The sequence below is a fragment of the Saccopteryx leptura genome, chromosome 7 (genome assembly GCF_036850995.1).
Source record: "Saccopteryx leptura isolate mSacLep1 chromosome 7, mSacLep1_pri_phased_curated, whole genome shotgun sequence".
Lineage (NCBI taxonomy): Eukaryota > Metazoa > Chordata > Mammalia > Chiroptera > Emballonuridae > Saccopteryx > Saccopteryx leptura.
Window position 1 is genome coordinate 82616089 of NC_089509.1, and position 22949 is coordinate 82639037.

Genomic DNA, 22949 nt, shown 5'->3' on the forward strand with positions numbered 1-22949 from the left:
TTTTCTAGTTGGCTCAATGTATATAATCCATGTATGGCCTTGGTTATTACAACTTGGCTAATCAAATTACTTTCAACTAGAACACAGTTTCTTCTACATGCTACATAACTTATATCTTACCATAAATATTATTTGTGCATTTCCCCCACTCTATGGTGATTCCAATAGCAATGCCATTAATCAAATCAGCCATTTTTGTCTTTATACAGTATAAACTTTTATTCACAGTAGATGACTAATCAAGTACCTTTTGCTATGGTTATTATAAATGAAATCTTATCAAATGAAATCTTTGGGAAGAGAGTTCTGGGGGAGGGGGGAAGGCAAGGAAAGAGCAAGACACCCAGCTGCCAGGCTGCTAACCCAGCGACTTGGCACTGACAGAGAGGTGGATCTCTGCCACTTGCCAAATGTCCGGGAGGCAGCTGTTTGTAGAAGATACAGTGAGACACTTCTATTCCTCCTTCTCCAAAAGGTTTGGCACAAAGAGCAAAGGAGAGTCAGAAAAGGGCCAATGCATAAGGTCGGAAAACTTGAAAGCTAAGAAGAGCCAATATACTATTTTATAGATGAGAGACTGTTTGCTCAGCACCACAGAGCTGGTCTTTGCCAAAGGGAAGACTTGGAGGCTGTGCATCCCTATATCTGATCTAGTTTATTTACCCTTCGCTTGGATTCTTTCTTCTCCAAGGTCACTGAGCATAACTGATCTAGTGACACACAGTAGGGAAGGAGCCCCCCAGATCCTGCAACCACCGAAACATGTGAAGAAAATTTTGAATTAAAATAGTTCTGTTATTTTAGACTTACTTTCTCTAACTCAGGATTCAAGTAACTTTATCCACATTGAATATGTCAGTTAATTGCTTTAAACCACTAATTGTACTTTAATCTCTGTTGGCCTTCTCACTGAACTTAATTTTTCTTCATTGGAAGGTTTGGAATCCACTTCCTTAACCCACCCATGGAATAATAGTTTTAACAGTTATGAAATTCAACTTAAGTATAGGATAAAAGTAATATTTAGGTTGATAATTATTGGGGATTTATTTGTTGAAGAAATTAAAGTAGTAAAATTGCTTTTTTATTAATAAAGTAATTTGATTTTAAAATATGAACATTACATGTAGTATTAAAATAGTTTACAATTGTGTATTAATTTGTATAATTATTTGATTAATGTGTTTCTCCTTTACCGGAAGCCCTGTGAGGGTCTATTTATTTTTGCTACTGCACCCCCAGACTTAGTACAGTGCTTGACATAGTGATACTCAAAAATTATTTAACTGGATGACCAAAAGAGTTAAGCATTTCCATTAAACAGCAATTATATTTTTCAGAAGTGATATGGTTAAAATAACTCATTTGTTCATCTCTCCTCTACCTTTATTTAGTGACCACTGAGAAGAAAAAGAGGCCTCTTGGTTTCACTTAGTGTTGTTTTTGTTTGACTTTGACACTTATACAATCATATTTACAGTGTTATTCCTTAGTCTTATATTATATATAAACAACCTTTAAAGAATCCAAGGTGATGATATATGTCTGGGGGGTCTTTTGTCAGTGTGTCATGGTGGCTTAAGATAGGAAAGTCGAAAGTAATATGGGCTTTTGTGATTGGTTTGACAGGCTATCATGACAATCATATTGTAATTCGGTGGTTCTGGGCTGCAGTGGAAAGGTTCAACAATGAACAGCGATTGAGGTTGTTACAGGTAAGATGCCATTGGTAATGCATTAATATAATTATTGATGGAATTGCATATTTTTAATAATTACTAAATATACCCAATAAATACCTCCCATGTTTATATGCAGTGTCAGATATACTGTTTCCAGACTCTTTGGATTGATGTTTTTTTGGCTCTGTTAGTATGCAGAACATCCCCAACCAAGTCCAAGTATTTCATTAGAGTTCTGAGGAAGCACCAACTCCAGTCCAAGAATCCCAGGAACAACATCTGCCTTCAGGGCAGGTTAGCCCTTTCAAAAAGAGGTCCTGGGCTACTCTGCAGGCCAGCATCCTTAGTAACAGATGATCTTCATTCAATCCCTTAAGAAGTGACCCAGTTCCTTGATAAAGAGTCCTTTCTTTTCCTCCATCTAACTTTCAACAAATTAGAGATAACAATGAAGTTCAGGAACACTGGAAAAACTAACTCATTTTCTTGGGGTGTTTATAGCTACAGAGGGCAGTTGCTGGTTGGATGCAGCTAAAGAAATATCAGGCATGAGGGGGAGTCTTCAGGATGCTTACACAGAATCTTAGATGTAGATTGGGTCATTTGGATCAAAGATCTGGCCCTCAAATTTGCAGGCCCAGAAATTCCTTTTTTTTTTTTTTTTTTTTTTTGTCATCTTTCTTTTTTATTTAAATCCACCATGGGTTAATCAGAGACTGATGTTAAGTAGATTAATTGATACACCTACATTATTAATCTTTAATGGGAACTAGACCTGGTTTAAGCTTCTGAGCTGGCATCTGTGCCAGATACTGTATCTTCTCAAGCCCTTTCCCTTTATAAGGCGCTGTGCTTCTGTGGTCCTTGGCAGAATTCTCATGCCATGCTTATTCCACGACTGGAAAGTTCTGTCTTCCAAGTGTCCCCACCAGCGAGCTGCGGGCCTCGCTTCCCCGGGAGCTCGCCTGTGAGTGAGGCCGGGCCTGTCTTGGCAGCTGGTCCCTCGGCTTCACCTTCTCCTTCTGTTTTCTTGGGTTGATAGTTTGTCACAGGAACATCCAGCATCCCCTATGAAGGATTTGCTTCTCTTCGAGGAAGTAATGGCCCGAGAAGATTCTGTGTGGAAAAATGGGGGAAAATCACCGCGCTTCCCAGGTAAAATGGAAAACAGTCTTTCTTTACTGTCTCTACATTGTTCTAGGAATGACCTGTCACTTCTGTGTATATTACCGTCATTACTTTTTTATGTTAAAAGTTTGGGAGAATGGGAAAAGCTTTTAGAAAAAATTTATTTAATTTGCTGGTTTACTTTTCTAAATGAAGGGAAAAAAAGATCTTCCTGGTCATAGTAAACATACATACATATATATATATATTTTAAATGCAATAAAACCAGAGCACTTGTTAGCTTCAACAAAGCAATGTTGATCACCATAGAGTGGCTTCTTACGATTGTGGCTCTAAGTTAGATGTTTTCTATTTTTAAGTTTATATTAAAGATGATTTAGAATCCTTTCACTGAAAATGACCATGGTGGTTTCTAAAGAGTATGAAACCGTGTGACAGCGCTATCTGCCACTTTAGCTTACATCAGACATGCCTTAATTCTGTGGGAACGCTTTCTGCGTTGCATTCGCATTCATGACGAGATGACACATTTCCTCCAATTGGAAAAATTTGCTTTACTGCTGCTATCAATATAAGTAAGAGTCTTGCCTTACTACCTTAAAGGTAAGGTAGTATTTATGAATAAAAAAAGTGTTTGGAGTTAAATGGCGATAACCAGAGCTGGAACAAAAGAAGAAGAGGAAACAAATGAACAAATGTGGAATGGAGAAGAGTGGGGTTTAGAACTCCTCTCTCCAAGGAGCAGTAATAATGTGGAATTTTTGAGGTAAAAAGAACCTCAGATTGCCTCTCATTTTACTACTCATAAGACTGCAACCTAGAGAGCTTAGATAATCTTCCCAAGTCATCCTGAGTTAATCAAGTACAGACAACTTTTTTTTTTTTTTGTATTTTTCTGAAGCTTAGAAACAGGGAGAGACAGTCAGACAGACTCCCGCATGCGCCCAACCGGGATCCACCCGGCACGCCCACCAGGGGGGACGCTCTGCCCACCAGGGGGCGATGCTCTGCCCCTCCGGGGCGTTGCTCTGTTTCGACAAGAGCCACTCTAGCGCCTGGGGCAGAGGCCAAGGAGCCATCCCCAGCGCCCGGGCCATCTTTGCTCCAATGGAGCTTCAGCTGCGGGAGGGGAAGAGAGAGACAGAGAGGAAGGAGAGGGGGAGGGGTGGAGAAGCAGATGGACGCTTCTCCTGTGTGCCCTGGCTGGGAATCGATCCCAGGACCTCTGCACGCCAGGCCGACGCTCTACCGCTGAGCCAACCGGCCAGGGCCTCAAGTACAGACAACTTTAAGAAACCTGTTAAGAAGACTTTGTTCTTAGCAACTGCAGAACACTAGTGCTTGAGAATTACATTCTAAGCATCGACACGTGTGCAAAGGAGTGCTGGAAACCAGAAAGAACAATGAATAGTGCACGCTCAGGGGGGCCCGAGTCTCCCCAGTCACCGTGGGTGCACCTCCCCGGGAGCAGAGGCGCCATGCTTCCACACCTAAGCATTACTTGCCATACCTGATGTTCCAGATTATTAAAGAACTGTTCTATTTTATTTATGCCCAAGTCGTGTTCTTGTTCCCCTTAAACTCATATTTGTATCTCAAAAGCACATTGACACTGTCTGAGGAGCACCTGTCACCCTTTGGAGAAACTCAGGCAGTAGCATCATGGAGGCAGGAAGGGTCAGATCCCTTTCTCTTAAAATCTGTTTTTGGAAGGATTGCTTTCGTAAAAGCAAATGGAACAAATGTGTAACAAGAAGCAGGTACAATAGATCAGTTCACATTAAATCACTGCAATTTTCATTAAACCTGGTGAGCAGAGAGAGGCAGTTTGTTGTGGACATGAAACTTTAGCTTCAAAGAGACTGGGTTTTATCCCAGCTCTCTTCTTACCCCCAGTGGGGTCTTGGAGAAGTTGCTTAATCTTTCTGAGCCTCTGTTTCCTCTTCTTTCTTGTAGTTTATTAATTCTAAGAATTAAATGAAATCATTCATTTAAAACATTTATTGCTGATCCTGGCCCTGAAAAAGCATCCAGCTAGTGGCTAACGGCTGCCATTATGATTTCTGTCACCATCAACTGTAATATATATCAGGCAATAGCATACTGGAAAAAGCCCAGGGTTGCAGATAGAAGACCTGGCTTCCCAGTCCCACCTCTGCCACCAGCTAACTCTGGGACCTAGAAGATCACCTGAGCTCTGAACCTCAGTTTCCTCGCCTATAGAAGGCCAGGGAAGAAATGGTATGTTAGGTTTGATTGAACAGGAAGTAACTTCAACAGATTGTTGAAGAATCTTGGGGGTTGGACTGCATTCACTTTCTTACTTCCCCCAGAAGATCCAGGAAGTTCATGTGCTGACTCATTAGAAATAGTGGTGTTCTTCACTATTGTTACATATACACAGTTGGGCAACAGGCGTTGTTGTTTCTTCCTCTCTTTATTATGACCCAAGACTGATTCTAGAGTCTTGGTTTTACCCAGATTATAAATAGCATCAAGTTAATATGAAGCATATCGAGAAAGCAGTATGTATTCATACCCTGTCTAACAAGCCTAACTTCTCAGATCTGATAGGAGGAAAGAACTACTTGGCTATTCCACTGCTCGTTAGTTTATTTATATAACCTAGTTAACAGGCATAACTGCACATCTAAGCCCTACGATGCACCTGCTATAAGATCCTGAACAAGAGCCTCGATCCATCTCTGAAGAGTAGGTGTAACAATGCTATGCTCAAAGAGTATTTGAAATGAGTGAGATCATATGTAAGACAGTCCTCAGAAATAGTAGGTTTTCTTTGATTTTTCTTAACCTTTTTTCCTGAATCTTCTATAAACCACCATCCTGCTGTAACTATTAAAATAGGCTCCACAGAAAAAGTGCATTTGGAGAAAAAAATAAAAATAACCTCTTTATCAGAAGTGACTTCTGCACTGATCACATTGTCATCACCTTTTATGAATTGTAGGGCGTTACTTTTCGTGTAAAAGGTCTGTAATATTGGCTCTGGTCTAAGGAGTTGTTCTGTATGGCTAAGTCCATTTCCTCTATCATCAGAACAGATACACTGAAGCCATTTTTTCTGCATTTTCCTGATAGAGTTAAGTTGCAAAACTGAAGAGCTGGTTTCTCCCATACTTATCAACCCCAATTTATTTCATTGATTAATTAGTGCAGTGATATTTATTTAAAATGTAACATTGTACACACTGGTGACAAAATGGATGGATGTCCTTCCTGCTTAAAAAGATCTATTCTCTAAGACATCTGGCATCGTCTGAGGCCCGGCCTGGGAGGCCATACCCTGGGAAGCTGGGCGCGGCTGTCAAGGATGAGGGCAAGCAGCCCTGGCAAATTGGAGGGCATCATAGTCTCTCTAGACACGGATGGCTGAGGGCCTTTCAAACAAGCAAATGTGAGTCTCATCTTCTCTCAGATTTCCTAGCCTCCCTTTGCGGTAGTAGCGAATATAGCACTACTCACCACGTGGGCCAAGAAGCGTAAAAATACACGTGGTTGTCTCTGAAGCCAGTACAAGTTGAATCCATGGCTCTTTTTCCTCTCTTGTGGGAATAAAGTAAGTAGAGACCCAGACGATAAATAAGGGTGGAGGCAGACGGTGTCTCCACTGAGCTCGCGGCCGGCACGCAGCCCAGCACTTCCTCTGCTGTGCTTCACGGTTGGTAGTCGGCTCTTTGTTTTGCGTGTCTGTAGATTTCCTGTCCCCTCGGTGTTCTGATGGGCCTATGAGACAGTAAATTTGTCTTATGGCAACTGCTCAGAAACATTCCGGAAAACAGGCTGCTGACATGCCAGTCTGGAAAACGCAGGGCAAATCCTCTCTCCCAGTGTGGTGTAGTTTGTATGTTCATCTTTGAGGTTCCTGCCAAGTAGGATAATAGGAGAGTTGGAGAGCTACAATTACAATGTTCTTTTTAACATCATGTTGGTTTTGCCAAAGGGGAGAAAATGAATTTTTTAAAATGGCTGTGTTAGGAGATGGTTATGAATGAACTGCTGACCCAGATTAAGAAAGAAGAAGCTAGAGTTAATTATGAAATGGGTATCTCAAGGAGATGGCTTTCCCAATGAAAGAAAACTTAAAAAGGGAAAATTATATCTTAAAGAGAAAACTTTTTTTTTCATTTTAAAAACCTTTTTATCCTTATGAAAAGGAAACCAAGCACCAAGAAAGGGAAAGAAATTAAAAATACATATCAAAAATCCACTACTGTGGTAACCTCAAACATTTTGGAGTATATTTTTCACTCATTTCTATATGCACACACACACACACACACACACACACATATTTAAAAACGAAAATATAGTCATATTGCATACACTGTTTGTAACCACTTCTTGTTTATCAAATACCACTAATCATGAACCTCTTTCCATGTCATTAAATATTGCTCTACAATGTCATCAATAATTCAGGTTTTTCCTCCTCAGTCCAGGGAGCATATTGTCTACTGTCAAAGTGAACTATCAGCTAGGAAGTAGAAAAATAATTGAAGCCTGTAATATAGTGTCACCTTATTTAATTAAAACATGTTTTAGAAGAAGAGGTGGGCACCGGAGGACCCTTGGTGCCTGGTCTCTTCCGTAGTTTCCTTGAGGCATCATTCCCCTTGGTCTCCTCAGCCCCCACCGCCTGCTGGCCGGCCGAGGTGCCTTGTGCTCAGCGAGGAAATTGGCAGCAGAGTTTTGGTTTTAGTCTGCTCCGTAGTTAATCTCTGATATAAGGTCCTTTTTTACTTTTTTCGTCTCTTTCCTCTCATTTAGATCTTTCTATCTGACATGAGTATGTTATGTTTTTACTTTATTCTACTATTGAATCAGCATGCACTAGCAAAAATATATCAGTAATGTCCAGTAGTAGTAGTACCTTACTAAAAATCCTTCAAGTGCTGTACCATTTGGATTGGTCTTTACTTTAGGAAGTGGGTAAAGTGATCATAAAAATACATATTGTGTGTAAAAGGGGACTCTTCAGTCATTCATGTAAAAAAGTAGAGCTACTGAACTAATTTGTGATTATGTAATGGAATGAAAGAAATTTTAATTGCTGTGAGCAACAAAATAAGATAGTCCAAGTCAAAATGACTAATGGTCCTTGAGAGCTATTTCACAAGTCATATTTTAAAGTGTATATTAGTGAGTGATGAACACGACAGCTCTTAAGGAATGGTTATCCCCCTTTCCTTGGCCTCCAGAGCAGAAACTAGTTCGGGTTCATCTCCTCCCGCCGCCCCAGTCCGCTGCATTAGCACTCTCAGCTGGACCACTGCAGCGGCCTGCTGGCTGAACTTCTGCTTCTGTCCGGACACCCTGTAGTCATTCTGCACAGCCACCGGAGTGAGCTTCTGACCTCTCAAGCTCACTTCCTCCCCTGCTTATGCCAGAGTCCTGGCTAAAGACTGCCTGAGAGGTGGCCTGGACTGGCCTCCACTCCAACCTCAATACACAGACTCTGCCTCCACCTGCTACAGATGCCAGTCTCCTTCCTGCCTGCTATTCTGCAACATGCCCAACTCAGTTCTGCCTCAAGACTCTGGAACTTGATACTCAAACTCTTTCCTGCTGATTCTTTACCTGCCTGGCTCTTTCTCATCCCCAAGGTGTTAGCTCAGACATGATCTGTTCAGAAAGGTCATCCAGGCTTCGGCCCCAAGTGCACCTGTCACTTTGTCACACTTTATTACCTTTATAGGACTTAGCCCTATTCAGTCATTGTGTTTAGTTATTGCTTTACTTGTTGATGATCTGTTTCCCTCTCTAGGTTATAACTCGATGAGAACAAGGACTTTGTTTGAATTGGACATTGGCTTTGCACCCATTGCTGAGTCCTAGCACATAATTGGCATACACTGAATGAAGGTGACTCTGAATACTCTAGATAAGATATGCCGAAGTCACTTTTGTATCTGTGTTCATCATCGGAACAATTGAGATAGATACTAATTACATTACAAAATTATTTTGCAGATAAAATGAAATAACACCTGCAAAGTGCTTAAAATGATGCCTAACACATCAATCAATAAATTCAGCTTTTATTATTATTGTTCCTAATACCAACCCTTCAGAGCTGGCAGGTTATTTCACAGTCTTGATGTGTGCAAGAACTATGCTATATCCATGCACGATATTTCTGTTGTGTTTGAACTTCCAAGACTACTCTTCCTGGAACAGTTCTTCACTGTGTTTTCTTCTATTGGCTTTAATTTCTTACACTTAAAAAGTTATGTACTCTTCAGGGCCAACAACAGGTGAAGAAGTTACCTGCTTATAATGAGTAATTTGAAAGGCTTCTTCTCCTAGTTATCCCTGGATGCAAGAATTCCCACTGTGGCAACATTCCACATTTTATTTATAGACCCAGGTGCATTTTAACCAACGTGACCTAATGAGACATTGAAATAAGACATTAATTCTAATTAGAATTATTAAAGGCTCTAGCAAGCCTTTGATACTCATCGTGCATTTACTATGTGCAGAATCCTTGTGGGAGATATAAGTTGATCTGTGCCCATGTAGACCACAGAGAGGGAAGTAATAGATATTTAAAGGAACAGCCAACCAATAACATTGCCACCAAATGGTATATGACAAATCAGTGGGGGCAGTAACTGCTGTAGAATTCCTTTTCATTGATTCACATTTACTGAACACCTGGTGAGGGTCAGGGGTTGTGCTTGTGTCACCATGGGTTACACAAATATTTGTGAACGAGGCTTAGCAGGAATTCCTGCCCTAAATGGCATGGCCGAAGAAAGTATTAATGGGGATAGGAGAGAAATTATGAATATTTTTAAAGTCATAACAGAAGTGATACCTTTATTTGTGTTAATAATCTCCTTCTTAGGCTAACAAAACAATCACTGGATTAACTTAATTGGTAACTTTGGATTTCTCATGCTGATTACAAGCTCTGAATTCATCATCAACCCCTACCCATTTCCTGTTCTGATCACTGGTACCTCTGCCGTTTCACTCTCCACGCCCAGTCACTAGCGCCCTTTCAACCGTGGCATAAATGCAGAAGGTCTTTGCGTGAACACACTTCACTTCCTGATGTGGCCTTGCCTCCTCATCTGGCTTTAGGTCCAGCCTTGGCTTCTGTCATTCAAGCTTTTGTATTTCTCAGGTTTCCTGATGATGCATTGCTTTCTCACACTTCTGATCAGTGTGCCGGGGGCATTCTTCTTGTTGTTGATCCAGAAAAAGTCTATACACCTGCAGATCCTTCCAAGCTTAGCATAGTGTCCTCCACACAGCCTTTCTAGACTCTGCAGAGTGGACCTGTAACTCATGGTATTATAACTGTTTGTGTGCAGGGCCCATATGAGTCTCTTGGGTTAATTAGGCAAAGGTATCTAGCAGTCTTCTGGAGAAACGCAGCCCTGAGCTAGGTGGGGTTCCTGATTTGGTGGGTGAAGCCAAGGATAGGCTGGCTTTCAGCGTCTGCTCACAGCAGCCAGATCCCCGAGTACAGAGCACGGGCTGCACAGCACTTAGGGCAGGGGTCCCCAAACTACGGCCCGCAGGCCGCATGCGGCCCCCTGAGGTCATTTATCCGGCCCCTGCCGCACTTCCGGAAGGGGCACCTCTTTCATTGGTGGTCAGTGAGAGGAGCATAGTTCCCATTGAAATACTGGTCAGTTTGTTGATTTAAATTTACTTGTTCTTTATTTTAAAGATTGTATTTGTTCCCATTTTGTTTTTTTTACTTTAAAATAAGATAAGTGCAGTGTGCATAGGGATTTGTTCATAGTTTTTTTTATAGTCCGGCCCTCCAACGGTCTGAGGGACAGTGAACTGGCCCCCTGTGTAAAAAGTTTGGGGACCCCTGACTTAGGGAGTCCCATCTGTCTGTCTGTATTGCTGCCTGAGTGAAAACTCCCTGTAGGCAGAGACCAGACCTCATGTCATGTACCAGGGGCCACTCAGTGCCTGGCATGCAGTATGAGCTCAGTGAATGAAGGAGTAAACGAAATGTAATGCAGATTGAGCAATGCAGTTTTATTCATCAGGGCATTTTGTATGGGAATGACCGCTTTCAAAATATGGGATCCTCCAGGGGGAAATAATGAAAGAACTTCTACAGGTGAAGGTCTTGGCTGCTGCCTGAACACTCACGGGCCCTTAGAGCCCAGCACCAGGCAGACCCTGCCCCTCCGCTGGCGTGCCCTGTCCCTGACCTCCGGAGCTGCAGGCACGCATGCTGGCCTTAGGCGAAGCCTGGGGTGAAACAGACATGGAAAATTTGGACTTGGTAGGTAAATTGGGTCAGGAATCCTCACATCTCCAAAGAAATCTTGCCCTTATTAAGGAGTATGATCCAAGATCCCTTAGGAGTTTTCCAGAACGCTTCTCATTACTTGATGAAGAGGCAGGATTAGGAGTAAGGAAACTGAAATCTGAAGAATTAGATACCCTGGACAACTGGAAAAAAGAAAGTGTTAACAAAACTCTTTCTAAATTATAATGCAAATAAAAAGGATCGGATTCAAATACATTGTATTTCTAGGACTGCATTGACTAGATGAAATGAGGCCACGGTTTTCTCCTTTTCTCTCTCTCAAGTTAAAATCCTGATGATAATTCTTACTGTCTTCTGTTTTGAGTTCTTATAAGCTACTGAAAATCACTTCTGGGAAAATGAGTACTAAATAAATAAGTACAGAGAGAGAGAGAGAGAAATACATTGATCAGTGAATCAATGTGTGAACATTTGAGTATACTTGTGATACTTCGGCTCACTGGATTTGGATAGTCAACTTGTCTATCTAAGGAAAGAAGAGGGTAAGAATGTGACCTCCTGGTTAACATTTGAAGAATCCAGAAAGGACCAAGAGATCTATTAAGTCAGACCAGATGTCTAGAGGGCTTTTAAATCTTCTTTATATTGATGCCAGCATGATTTCCCAAAGGCGAGTTCAGACTTGCCCTCCTTGAGTGGTTCTGGCTGCAGAGATCAAAATGAGGTAAACTCATTATAGCCGTAGTGTGGCTGGCTCCGAGAGATTTGAAAAATGTTCTTTTGTGGAGACTGAATAACTGGATGTGCTTTTGCTGCCAATGTCAACATAGTCCAAGGGCCCTCCTGTTATTTTCTGCTGGAGTTTTCTTAGGACATGGAACGGGGCAGGAGAGGGGGTGTGAAAAGCCTCAGAGGATTGTGTTTTGTTTTGCTTTTTATTTTTTTCCTGTTTTTGGCTCAAAGAGCAAGTCGATGGTAAATATTGGGCAATTTACTTAACCACACTATTCCTCAATTTCCTTATTAGCAATGCTGTCTTGTTTATAAGGAGTTTTGAAATTTTTGCAAGCACACAAATTTCTGGTGTGGATGACCAGGGGAGATATCTTGTTTCTGACCCACTTGATGTCACTCCCGCAGTGGAGACTACCTGCATCCGACTAACTTGGAGTGATTATTAAAATGCAGATCCCCAGGCCCACCCCAAACTTTCTGAACTAAAATCTCAGGGAGTGCAGCCCCAAATCTCCATTGTAAACAAGCTTCTTGGTGATTCTGATCACTCTGACTATCTGTTTTGGGGGAGCCTGAGGTAGAACTAAGCAGCTAAAAATCCCCTGGTATCTCCCAGGGTATTTTGGATTGTCTCAGTTTGAACCATTTTTCCCTAAAGCTACTGCATATTATGATCAAATCATTCATTTAAAAAAATATATACTTGAAGCTTTATTTTGCTAATCCCTGTCCTCAAAATGCATGTGATCTGGTGGACGTTGAGGCCTAGCTGTCCACCGTTAGGGAAGGGAAGGAGTTAAGAGTCAGGCTTCCAGAAGTGGGAGAACCGAGCGGTGAACAGTAGTCTCTGCTTTGGCTTTAATGCTGGACTTCCCCTAGGAGCCCATGGCTGAGGCCCTCCCTGTTCTTGCTTTGGCCACTGACTCAGCTCTGACCTTGGGAAAAACATTTAATCTTTCTGCAGTTTCCCCCTTTACAAATGTACTTTCTCCATCCTCATGAAACCATTTTCAGGGGAGCTGTTCAGTTTATTCAGAAGGAAAGCTCGGTTATGATGACCGCGTGTGAGACGACCAGACGTAAATTAGGAAGCAGCGATGGCCGTAGGTCACGGCTCAGTAAGGGTGACTATGTCTTGACTGAGGAAGATCAAGAAAGGTTCTCCAGTCCTTCCCTTTGTGTTGAGAACTGAATCTTTAGAGAAAAGAGGGCCCAGGTTTATGAACTTCCTGGATAAGATACTACAGTGTCTACAAAAATAATGCCGAAACTACAAAGAGACCGGCAGAATTCCTGTTCTGTGCTCGGAAACCTGAGAGAAGGAAGGACAGCGCTTGACTCGCATCTTTGCCCCACTCCTGCCCTTGACAGGAGTGATTCTGTTATATCTCATTTATGACACTTTCTGCCATTTCTTGAATCTGTATCTTGAGACTGGTAGGACTTTTCTATTGCTGCATAACAAATCCCATAAACATAGCAATTTAAAACCACACAATTATTTCATCACTGTTTCTATGACCAGAAGCCCAGGCCTGGCGTAGCTGGGTCTTTGCTCAGTGCATCACAAGGCTGACATCAGGATGTTAGCTGGGCTGCATTCTCATCTGGAGGTTCAACTAGGGAACGACTTGCTTAGGTTGTTGGCAGGATCCATTTCTTGCAGCTGCAGAATTCATGGCAGCTTCTTCAAATACAGCAACAGTGACTCTCTGACCTCTAGATGTTCTTTTAAAGGTCACACCTAATCAGGCCCACCACACTCAAGATAATCACATTTGATTAAGTTACAAATCAACATTACGGGCATCAATAACATTTGCACCATATCTTCACCCTTGCCACATTCCATTGCTTACAAGTGACTTACAGGTCCTTCCCCCACGCCAGAGATGGGGACTATGTAAAGGCCTGAGTCATGGTGAGTTTTCTGAGAACTCTGCCTACCACAGTGAATTAATATTTGCATTCACTCTAATATTTGGCACTCAATCTAAGTATGTGCAAGTTAATTGGGGACTTCAAACATTACTGTTTATGAATTTTTATTCCATGCATGTAACTATTTCGTTAATTCTTGATTTGCTCAAATTCACCTTTAGTTTTTAAGGAAATGTATTTAATTGTCAAGAGGGGAGGCAGAAACTGGGGTATGATAGATATATTCACCTAGAGTTATGTTCTGTCTTAAGCAAATAAAACATTAATTAAGGATTATTGCTTACCTAGAATTAGCATCATTTTGAATTACTTTTATTTCTAGTTCACCCAACATGATTCAGTTCACAAAAATGAATTTACATATCTCTATTCAAGATTACAAGAATATATGAGTTACTCTTTAAAGAAGAGTTCTCCCGAAAGTTGACCTGTCAAACGCTTTGATACACCAGCACTAAAAAAAAGTAAAAAATAGACAAAAAAACATTCTATTAGGTATAAACAATAGAGATCACTTTTTTTAACATGATTCTAATCATAGCAACACACTAAAGAGAGAAAGACAATGTGTAAGAAATGGATAGCAGCCAGGTTAATATTGCTCTATAAATAAAATGTCTACCTGAATAAAAAAGTGAACAGGCTGGAAGAGATTAGCAGGAGATATTATGAAGTTCACCTCTTTATTTTGTAGCGTTCAAATAAATCAATAAAGAATCCTAAAGCTCTCAAGGATAAATGAACTTCACACTTTAGGATGGCTATTATCAATAATAATAATAATAATAATAATAATATGTTGGTCAGGATGTAGAATAATTGGAACCCTTGTGCACTGCTGGTGGGAACATAAAATGGTGCAGCTACAATGGAAAACAGTATGGCAGCTGCTTAAAAAATTAAAAATAGAGTTGCTGTATGATCTAACAATTCCACTTCTGGGTATATGAACAAAAGAATTGAAATCAGGGACTCGAACAAATATTTGTACACTAGTGCTTATGATAACATTTTTTAGAATAACCAAAAAATGGAAACAACTCAATATCTATTAATGGGTGAATAACAAACTGTGGTATATACATATAATCAACTGTTATTCAGTCTTAAAAAGAAAGGAAATTCTGGCCCATGACACAACATGGACCTAGAAAACATGATGCTAAATGAAATAAGCCAGTCAAGAAGGACAAATATTGTATGATTCCACTTACGTGAAATACCTGGATTTGCTAAATTCACAGAGACAGAAAATAGAATGGTGATTGCAGAATAGGAGCGGAAGGGAGGTAGTCCTCAATGGATACAAAATTTCAGTTCAGAAAGATCTAGAGATGGATGGGGGTGATGGTTGCAGAACAATGTAAATATACTTACTGCTACAAAACTGTGCACTTAAAAATAGTTGATATGAAAGATTTTATATGCTGTATATTTTATCACAATAACAAAATGAAAAGATGATGAACATATAGATCACAAAACAGGAGATGTAACAAGCAAGTTGGTTTAGGGGAAAACGCTCAGCCTTTTGGTAACCAAGGAAAAAAATTAAAACCTAAAACTGGTATTCTTATAATATAACAGAGCCCCCTCACATTCCTGTTCCTAATAAGCAATGTGACCATACATCTGCCTTATTATCTCTGTTATCTCATAATTCCCATGAGTTATGGTTATTTCTTGGCAATTTAATGAAGGCAATTAGAGTAAATCTTTTTGATGATAAGGAAATGTAGCTAACAATACAAGTCTTATTAATTGGTCAAACACTATGAGCCAGACATTGTATTAAGCATGTTTCTGTCATTTCATTTAATCCTCTTATCCTTCTAAGACAAATTATATTATTCTCTTTTTATTAGAGAAAAAGATTGAGTCTCAGAGAGTTTTCATAACTCACTCCAAATAATACAGCTGGTTAGTAGAGCTAGAATTTAAACCCAAGTCTGTCTAACTCCAAACCTGTGATTGTCCCACCAGCACACTACACCGTATCTAGGAATAGAATTATATTTATCTCATAAGTATAAAAGTGATTAATAAGAACAAAAATCTAAACATGTGACTTTGTAAAAATAGCTCATTAATAATTGTAGCTTTTAAATTTTCATATTAATTCAGGAGCATTTTTTAAGTCAAAGTTTAGCTTCCACAAACAAGCTGTTGTACATTCATAATAAAATGCTTCCTATCCAGTGTCAAAAGTGTAGATTTGCTTCCTGATAAGGTGTACTATTTGAGGACTATCAATGTTTTTTATTGTGACTCAGGTGCAAATAACAGGAAAGCGTATTTTTTCCCTACCTTGGCAAAAGGGGAGGCATTTCTAAAAAAGAATACTTAATGTAATGATTTAAATGGCCGTTATTTTGCATTGTGATTTAGGAGAAAACAGATTATAGCCCAGAATTCAAAGGAGTAACAATGGTGTACTGATTTTGACAGGAAAGTCCAGCCAGGGACTTTCCCAAGAATCTACGCCACGAGGCAGGTCTTCGGAGACACTTAGTACTCTTCCCTACCCAACAAAATAAAAACATTTGGAACCACAGATTTTTCTGAGAGACATCCACACAAATGCCAATTCTGAAATGAATTACTTTGCAAGAGCTTATATTATTCATGTCCGTTAAAAAAAAATTAAAAAATAACACCTAAAGAGAAACAACTAAACAAACTCGTCTTTGTAATTTTTAGACAACTAAACAAATAGTAATAGGTATATAATATGGATATTAAGTGCTTGTGAAACTATAGAGAAAATATATATTTTTAAACATATCCCATTTTCCTTTCCGAAGAGAAATTCAGTTCTGAATGTTGAACTCCAAATGTTTTCAAAGTTTTCTCCAAAAGGACTGTGAAAGTCGACAACATACCAAACTGAATATAAAAGAGAAGCACATACACACAACATAGTCTCGTTTCACTCTGAGCATGCTAAACTCTGTACGCTTCTTCTGTTTGCAGAGCTCACACCTGTTTTAACCGTCTGGACCTCCCCCCATACCCATCCTTCTCCATGCTTTACGAAAAACTCTTGACAGCCGTTGAGGAGACCAGTACCTTTGGACTTGAGTGACCTGGACGCACAATGCTGGCTGCAGTGTGGACGGGTGATTTCAGAGGCTGCCCTCTAGGAGAATGGCTGGACATTGGAAGTTTCAAGAGCGTGCTTCCATTAGAGGAAAACTGAGTGCCGTCATCTTCCAGGAACGCATGCTCTGCCACATGTGGGGACTGGAGAGTGGTGATGAGTCTTCTCTGAAGGATTTGGGTGAACTTGATGCCCAGGGGATAACCCAACAGTCTTTCAATCAACAGTTCTTGACTGCCAAACTTTTTCCATTTGTTATGTTCCGAGACAAAGATGAACCTGTACACGATCAGCTCCATGGTAGTTTGTCAGGGACTCGGGAGAATCTGGAAACTTCCCTTTGAATGTGGTTCAAACCAAACTGGCAGCACTTGACCCAATCTCCAAATTAGTGTGAATTAACTAATATAATAAAAACAAATGTATTTTCTGACAGTACATCCATTTAAACCCTAAGTTATAACAGAATATTCATTTTCTTGCTTATGTGTGCCTGCATGGTGTGCACCATAGGTCTGAGCTTTCATGGGACACGACTGAAAATGAAACCGAGTCAAGATGAGGTAACTTTAAAGATTTGCAATAAGGGGGTCTATGACAATGTATATGCAAAGTGAAATGTGTGTAATTATGGCTGAAGACAAACTGTTATACAATGAATTACTAATGACAGATTTTATGCTTTATTATGCATGGGAACAATTTAAAATAACTAGCAATTAATCACAGCATATCAGGAAAAGTACACAATGAGTTCTGTTTATTTTTGATAGGTTCATTATATTTATGTTCTTTAAGATGTATATAGGAACCTACCTACCCTACTGTGTGAGTCAGCTGTTCCATTTTCATGTTCCATGCTTACTCGGGCATCATGCTAGTCTCTATCCTTTTAAGCACTCTCAAGGGAACAAAAGGGCCTTTTATTTTTATAAAGGTACAAAAAAATTCCCCAGAATATTTTGCACTGAATGTACCAAAGTTGAAGGGACATTACAATATGACTAACGGCAACTCCATCACTTGACAAGTACAATAGAAAATAGCTTCTAAATCAGACTTCCTTCACAGTGCCATGTCGACCACTACAAGGACTGTGCATCTAAGTAATAATTTTTTTAAGACTCACTATATGTGATAGTATGATATGCATTTATTTAAAATGCATTAGCCTCTTCCATCCATCTAATACTTTACAGGATGGCATTTAATAAAGATATTTCGTATTTCCCCCTCTGCTTTTTATTTGTACAGCATCATTCAACACTACGCTCAGTTAGGGAGCCATCAGCAGCACCCAAGAGATCAGCTCTCTTTAGTAATAAGGATTCCACTTCCTCCATCAGTGAAGACATCACAAAATGAAACTCTCAGTACTATATTTCTAAGCCTGCATTTTCACTGATGCATACTTTTCTTATCAATGTAAAAAAACAATTTTTCTATGGTATCTCAGAAATTGCATGACATTAATGGTAGCTTTGCTTAGTTTAATCAGAGGGTGTCCTTCATTTTTATTGCGTTGGGGGTTTTCCACATCATTGTTTATTTCTTGACTTATGGCCATAACTAATCAGAGGTTCGATACAGCGAAGTTAAATTGTGAATAATAAAAGCATTGAACTAACATTTGTTTTACCAGCCTATGGTTTTTACAGGCATTGCCTGAACACTTCTTTGAGATACAAGTAGTCATGGAATTCTAGTTATGGGATGTTGGCAATTTTACACTTTATAAAGGTTATATGCATGGTTTTGTAGGTTAGTTTTAAGACCTGCTTGCTCCCCTGTTGGTTATGTTTACGATTGGGATTCTCAAGAGGAACACCACTAATATTGCATTCCTGCACAAATGGCAGATCCTGTAGTCTGGGGCAATGTTCTGAAATGAAGACCACAACAACATGCAAATAGTAAAGGAAGAGTTACCTGTGTGCTATAATTGGACCTGAGCAAAAGGGAAGAGGAAAAAAACACTTTAACTGGAAATGTTAGTTTATACTCACTGATCATGAATATATTTAATTTTGCAAACTCTTTTTGCTTGTTTACATTTTTTTCATTATAAGGAAAAAATAATACAATATATATATATTTAAAAACTACATTTTTTGATGGTACGTAAGGTATTTTAGAGTTGCCATTCTCTAAGCAGCTGATACAGAAAGTTGCATTTCTTTCAAAAATACATTCATAGACCATGCTAGCTTTCATTTTGGTTTGTGACACTCGGTTACCATATTCACATTAGGTAAAATAAATTTGAAATAAAATGTATCTCCTTACTTATTTCTAACAAATATATTTCTCTGTTAGGGTATGCATCTTCTCAAATAATAGTATAAGCATCTAGTTGCCACTGTTCTCAAAATTGAGGATTACCAAAGGTTTATTTAGCACATCAAAATGCCATGATAACTGACCGATTTTTCTTCATTAGGGAAACAAAAAGTCCAAGGATCACTTTATAAAATAGTAAATATCATTCCCACAGAATAATTTAGATTTTAATATACTCTACAAATAGAAATATCCATATATATTTTCTTCTGGACTGCAAACTAGATTCCTTGCTGTATGGTCTTGTTTTCTTTAAGAAATTCTTAAGTGATGCTCATACTATACTGTCTTACAGTATAAAAGACAGTCACGATACATCATACGTGTATGCAGAACGTGTACACAGAACATGTATGCAGAACATCTCTGAGATGAGAAAAGAGACACATGGCATTCAGTCTGTGCCAGCCACTGTGTTTGATGATGGAACCACAAGATTTCAAATGTGCCCTTGAGAAGTCCATGGTCTAGAGGAATAGACACCAAGGTTCAAAAAAGTACTTAAAATAAAATTTGGTATGTTCTACAATCAAGGAATGAGAAGAAAATAGTTTGTTCCATCTGAGAAATTCATTGAAGACTTCATACATGGGAGCTATGTGGCTAAAAAAAATGAAAGGAAAGAAAAAAAATCATATAAATACCCTTTCTGTTGGTAACTAATAGCATGTAATAGTGTGTTGACCCTTCAGGTGCATTTACACAAGGGTTTTAAAGTGTGCACACGGGAGCTGAACCAAAGAAGTGCCAGAACTGAGTTGGGCAGTTTCCCTCTGTTTCCTTTCTTGTGCACTACAATGTACCTTCAGTTCTCCGTGTAAAAAATACCAGTCCTTGAACCCAACCCATGTCTGGGGTCAAAACATTTTGCAAAGAATTGCGGTTACAATTTTCTAGCTTATGTTGTGTTGAACTTAAGTAGAAATTCTGTAATAAATGAAGGAAAATCTGTTTCATCTGTATAACAACCGAAGTGATAAGATGGGATTCAAGTTATTAACAATAATGGTGGAACATTTTGCATAGCACGGTAGAGTTTCAAAGTGCTTTCATATGCATGGTCTCTTGATCCTCTCATACTTTGTGGGGAAGAAGATATCAAGTCCCATCTGCTCTGAGGCTGGTTTTCATAGATGGCTGGTGAGATCAGTTTCAGTACTTCATAGCTGCAATTCTAGGTTTCATCTCTAGAGATGTAGAGACTAATGTTTCTACCAGCACATTCCACTTTCAGTTAGTTTTGCAAGCTGCTTCATTGACCAAAGACTCATTATTCAAACATTCTTAAAATGTGACACCTTCTGAAAAGCCCATAAAGAAATTAGTATACTATATTCATGGAAAAACTCCCCGTAGGCTTAATGGTTGCATTTTACTACTTGTTATAAGAAATCAAAAACAGAATGCAAAATTTGATTGCATGTGGTGGATTTATATAGTATAGTAGTTTAGTTTTCTTGAATATTATTTGGAAGCAACATAATAATAATAAAAAAAAAACACTTTAATCAGAGGCCTTATTTTATGTCTTCATTTTTAGTAAGGATGGATCTGGAAAGCCCTGGTAGCTCAGTTGCAGTGATGTGAATAAAGAAACTTCTGCAGATTTTCTTTCCTTCTCTGTCTTCACGGTCATCTAATCTTTTTTCTTTGTTTCTACACAAATCATATTTACCACGTGACCACTTCTAAGACAAACATCTTACAATGAAAAATCTAAAAGTCTTTCCAATTTTAATACCATTCAGGAAATTCCAAGGTCGGTTAAATAATGCTACGTGATCATTAAGAGCCACGGTGGCGCAGTGGATAAGGCGTCAACCTGGAACGCTGAGGTCGCCGTTTGAAACCCTGGGCTTGCCTGGTCATGGCACATTTGGGAGTTGATGCTTCCTGCTCCTCCCTCCTTCTCTCTCCCTTCTATCTCCTCTCTAAACTGAATAAATAAAATATTTTAAAAAATAAAATAAAAACATGCAAATAAAGACGACAGCCTAATCTCCTGAGTCTGAGTTTCAGGCCCTCTCTTACCTGCTTTCTGATTTAGATGGTGAGTGAAAAACACTACATCTCAGACATTTTACTTTCATAAGATTTGGGTTTAAATTGAGACTGTCACTTTCAATTAAATTCAAATTTTGCAAAATCGATTACCTTTCTAGTTTGGTTGTGTTTTCCAGATAGATTTGTTTGTCTAACATGGAAGCAAAAGAATGTCAGAGACAGTAAAACTTCCTAAATTATGCTTACAACCAACTAACGGCACTGCTGCCCACTGAGCGATAAAAACAAAAAAGCAAAAAAGAGAAGAAGCCCAACAGCTGTGCCATCTCCCCCAAGAATGCAATGCTAATTATTGACCAACGGTCAAAATTGAGGAGTGGTAGCTGCATTCCAAGGAGCTGGCAGAGTGGATAGAATGAGTGTGTTCACTGTTGCCCATATCATAGCCATCGGCCGGAAGGAATGCAGGAATGGTAAAACTAAGACACTAATCGAGGAAAAGTTAAAACAAGGGTTGGAGGATCATGTTAGGGCTTGCTCGTGGGGGTAGGAACATATACTTCAATTTGGTTTCTGACTTGGAGAAAAAGCATTCTATGCTGCCCAATGAGGGCACTGCTTGATAACCTTCCTAATGGGAAAGACCCTATTTTATAAGTTTGGTAGGTTGATAACATTTTCTGTATTGCAAAACAAAATTTAGTCCCTAAATATTAAAGCTAACTATAGCTTAATCAGGAGTTCAACAGTTGAGTATTAAATTATGTGAGTTTTTTTAACTTAAGAATTATTGTTAGTGTTATTGGACTTTGTCTATGAAATAAAAGAAAGGGTGTTGCTTGGTTTATTACATCTGTTTTTTTAGCAGACCTTCTTTGATGTTCTGTTATATTTTCTTGGTTTCCAAGGGCAACTTAAATGTTTTCTGTTCATCTAGAAAGCAACAACCTAGGAATTAGGTTATTGAATTACAAATGGAGACATAATCAGTGTTTTTAATTTTTTCTGGAAGTTAATCAAGACTGAAAATACACATGCTTAGACTAAATATGCAAAGTAGTTGGCTTTCATGATCAAACAGTTCAGCAGAATTGGAAGGCCCTAGTTGTGTGGTTTCTGGGGAACACAGGAAAATCAAATTTATCTATGTGATTTTTACATCTAGTGGTCTTATGTGGGCGATAGCTTCAAGATATTAAAATCCAGAGGACCGTTGATCGTATGTTGTATGATTCAAACTGCATCAGCTATTACTGATGCCAGTGCGGAAGCACCAGTAAACTTCTGGTTACTCTCACCTCCTGCGAAAAAAGATGAATAACTGTTCAAGAAGGACTGAACCAGGAAACACCTCGGAAGGATTAACCAGAAAACACAGAACTGAATGCTCTTTTAGGACCCTGATGCTCTAAAAGATGTCGTTACAACATATTTTTTTCTTTAGATGATAACATAAGTAAACTTTAAGGTTGTTAATAAGTTGAAAGTACATAAGATTACATGTTTTTACAATAGGGAATAGGGATGCAGGCATTCCAACATAAATAAAAATACATGCATCTCTTTTGCCTCTTACTGAAAGTATTAATCTAATTTTATAATAATGCTTACTTTTTAATATTAAGGCTCTGTAAAAAACATTTATTTCTAAGATTTCAGTAGAGCACAGGTGGTGTATTTTTTAAAGCCTTTCCATTTCTCTTCACCAACCCCACCCATTGTGTCCACCACACCCTGTATCACAGCTAAG

General features: G+C 39.2%; 1 protein-coding gene across 7 annotated transcripts in view; it reads left to right on the top strand.

Annotated features, from left to right (window-relative positions):
- HECW2 (HECT, C2 and WW domain containing E3 ubiquitin protein ligase 2) overlaps positions 1–17272 on the top strand; it is a 424054-nt gene extending 406782 nt beyond the window's left edge. For all 7 annotated transcript variants that reach the window (XM_066346627.1, XM_066346626.1, XM_066346625.1 and 4 more), the window contains 3 exons: positions 1630–1715; positions 2725–2837; positions 16729–17272. In XM_066346627.1, coding sequence (XP_066202724.1) covers positions 1630–1715; positions 2725–2837; positions 16729–16840 — 311 coding nt within the window. In that variant the 3' untranslated portion in view covers positions 16841–17272. The remainder of the gene's footprint in view (positions 1–1629; positions 1716–2724; positions 2838–16728) is intronic.
- The last annotated feature ends 5677 nt before the right edge of the window (positions 17273–22949 follow it).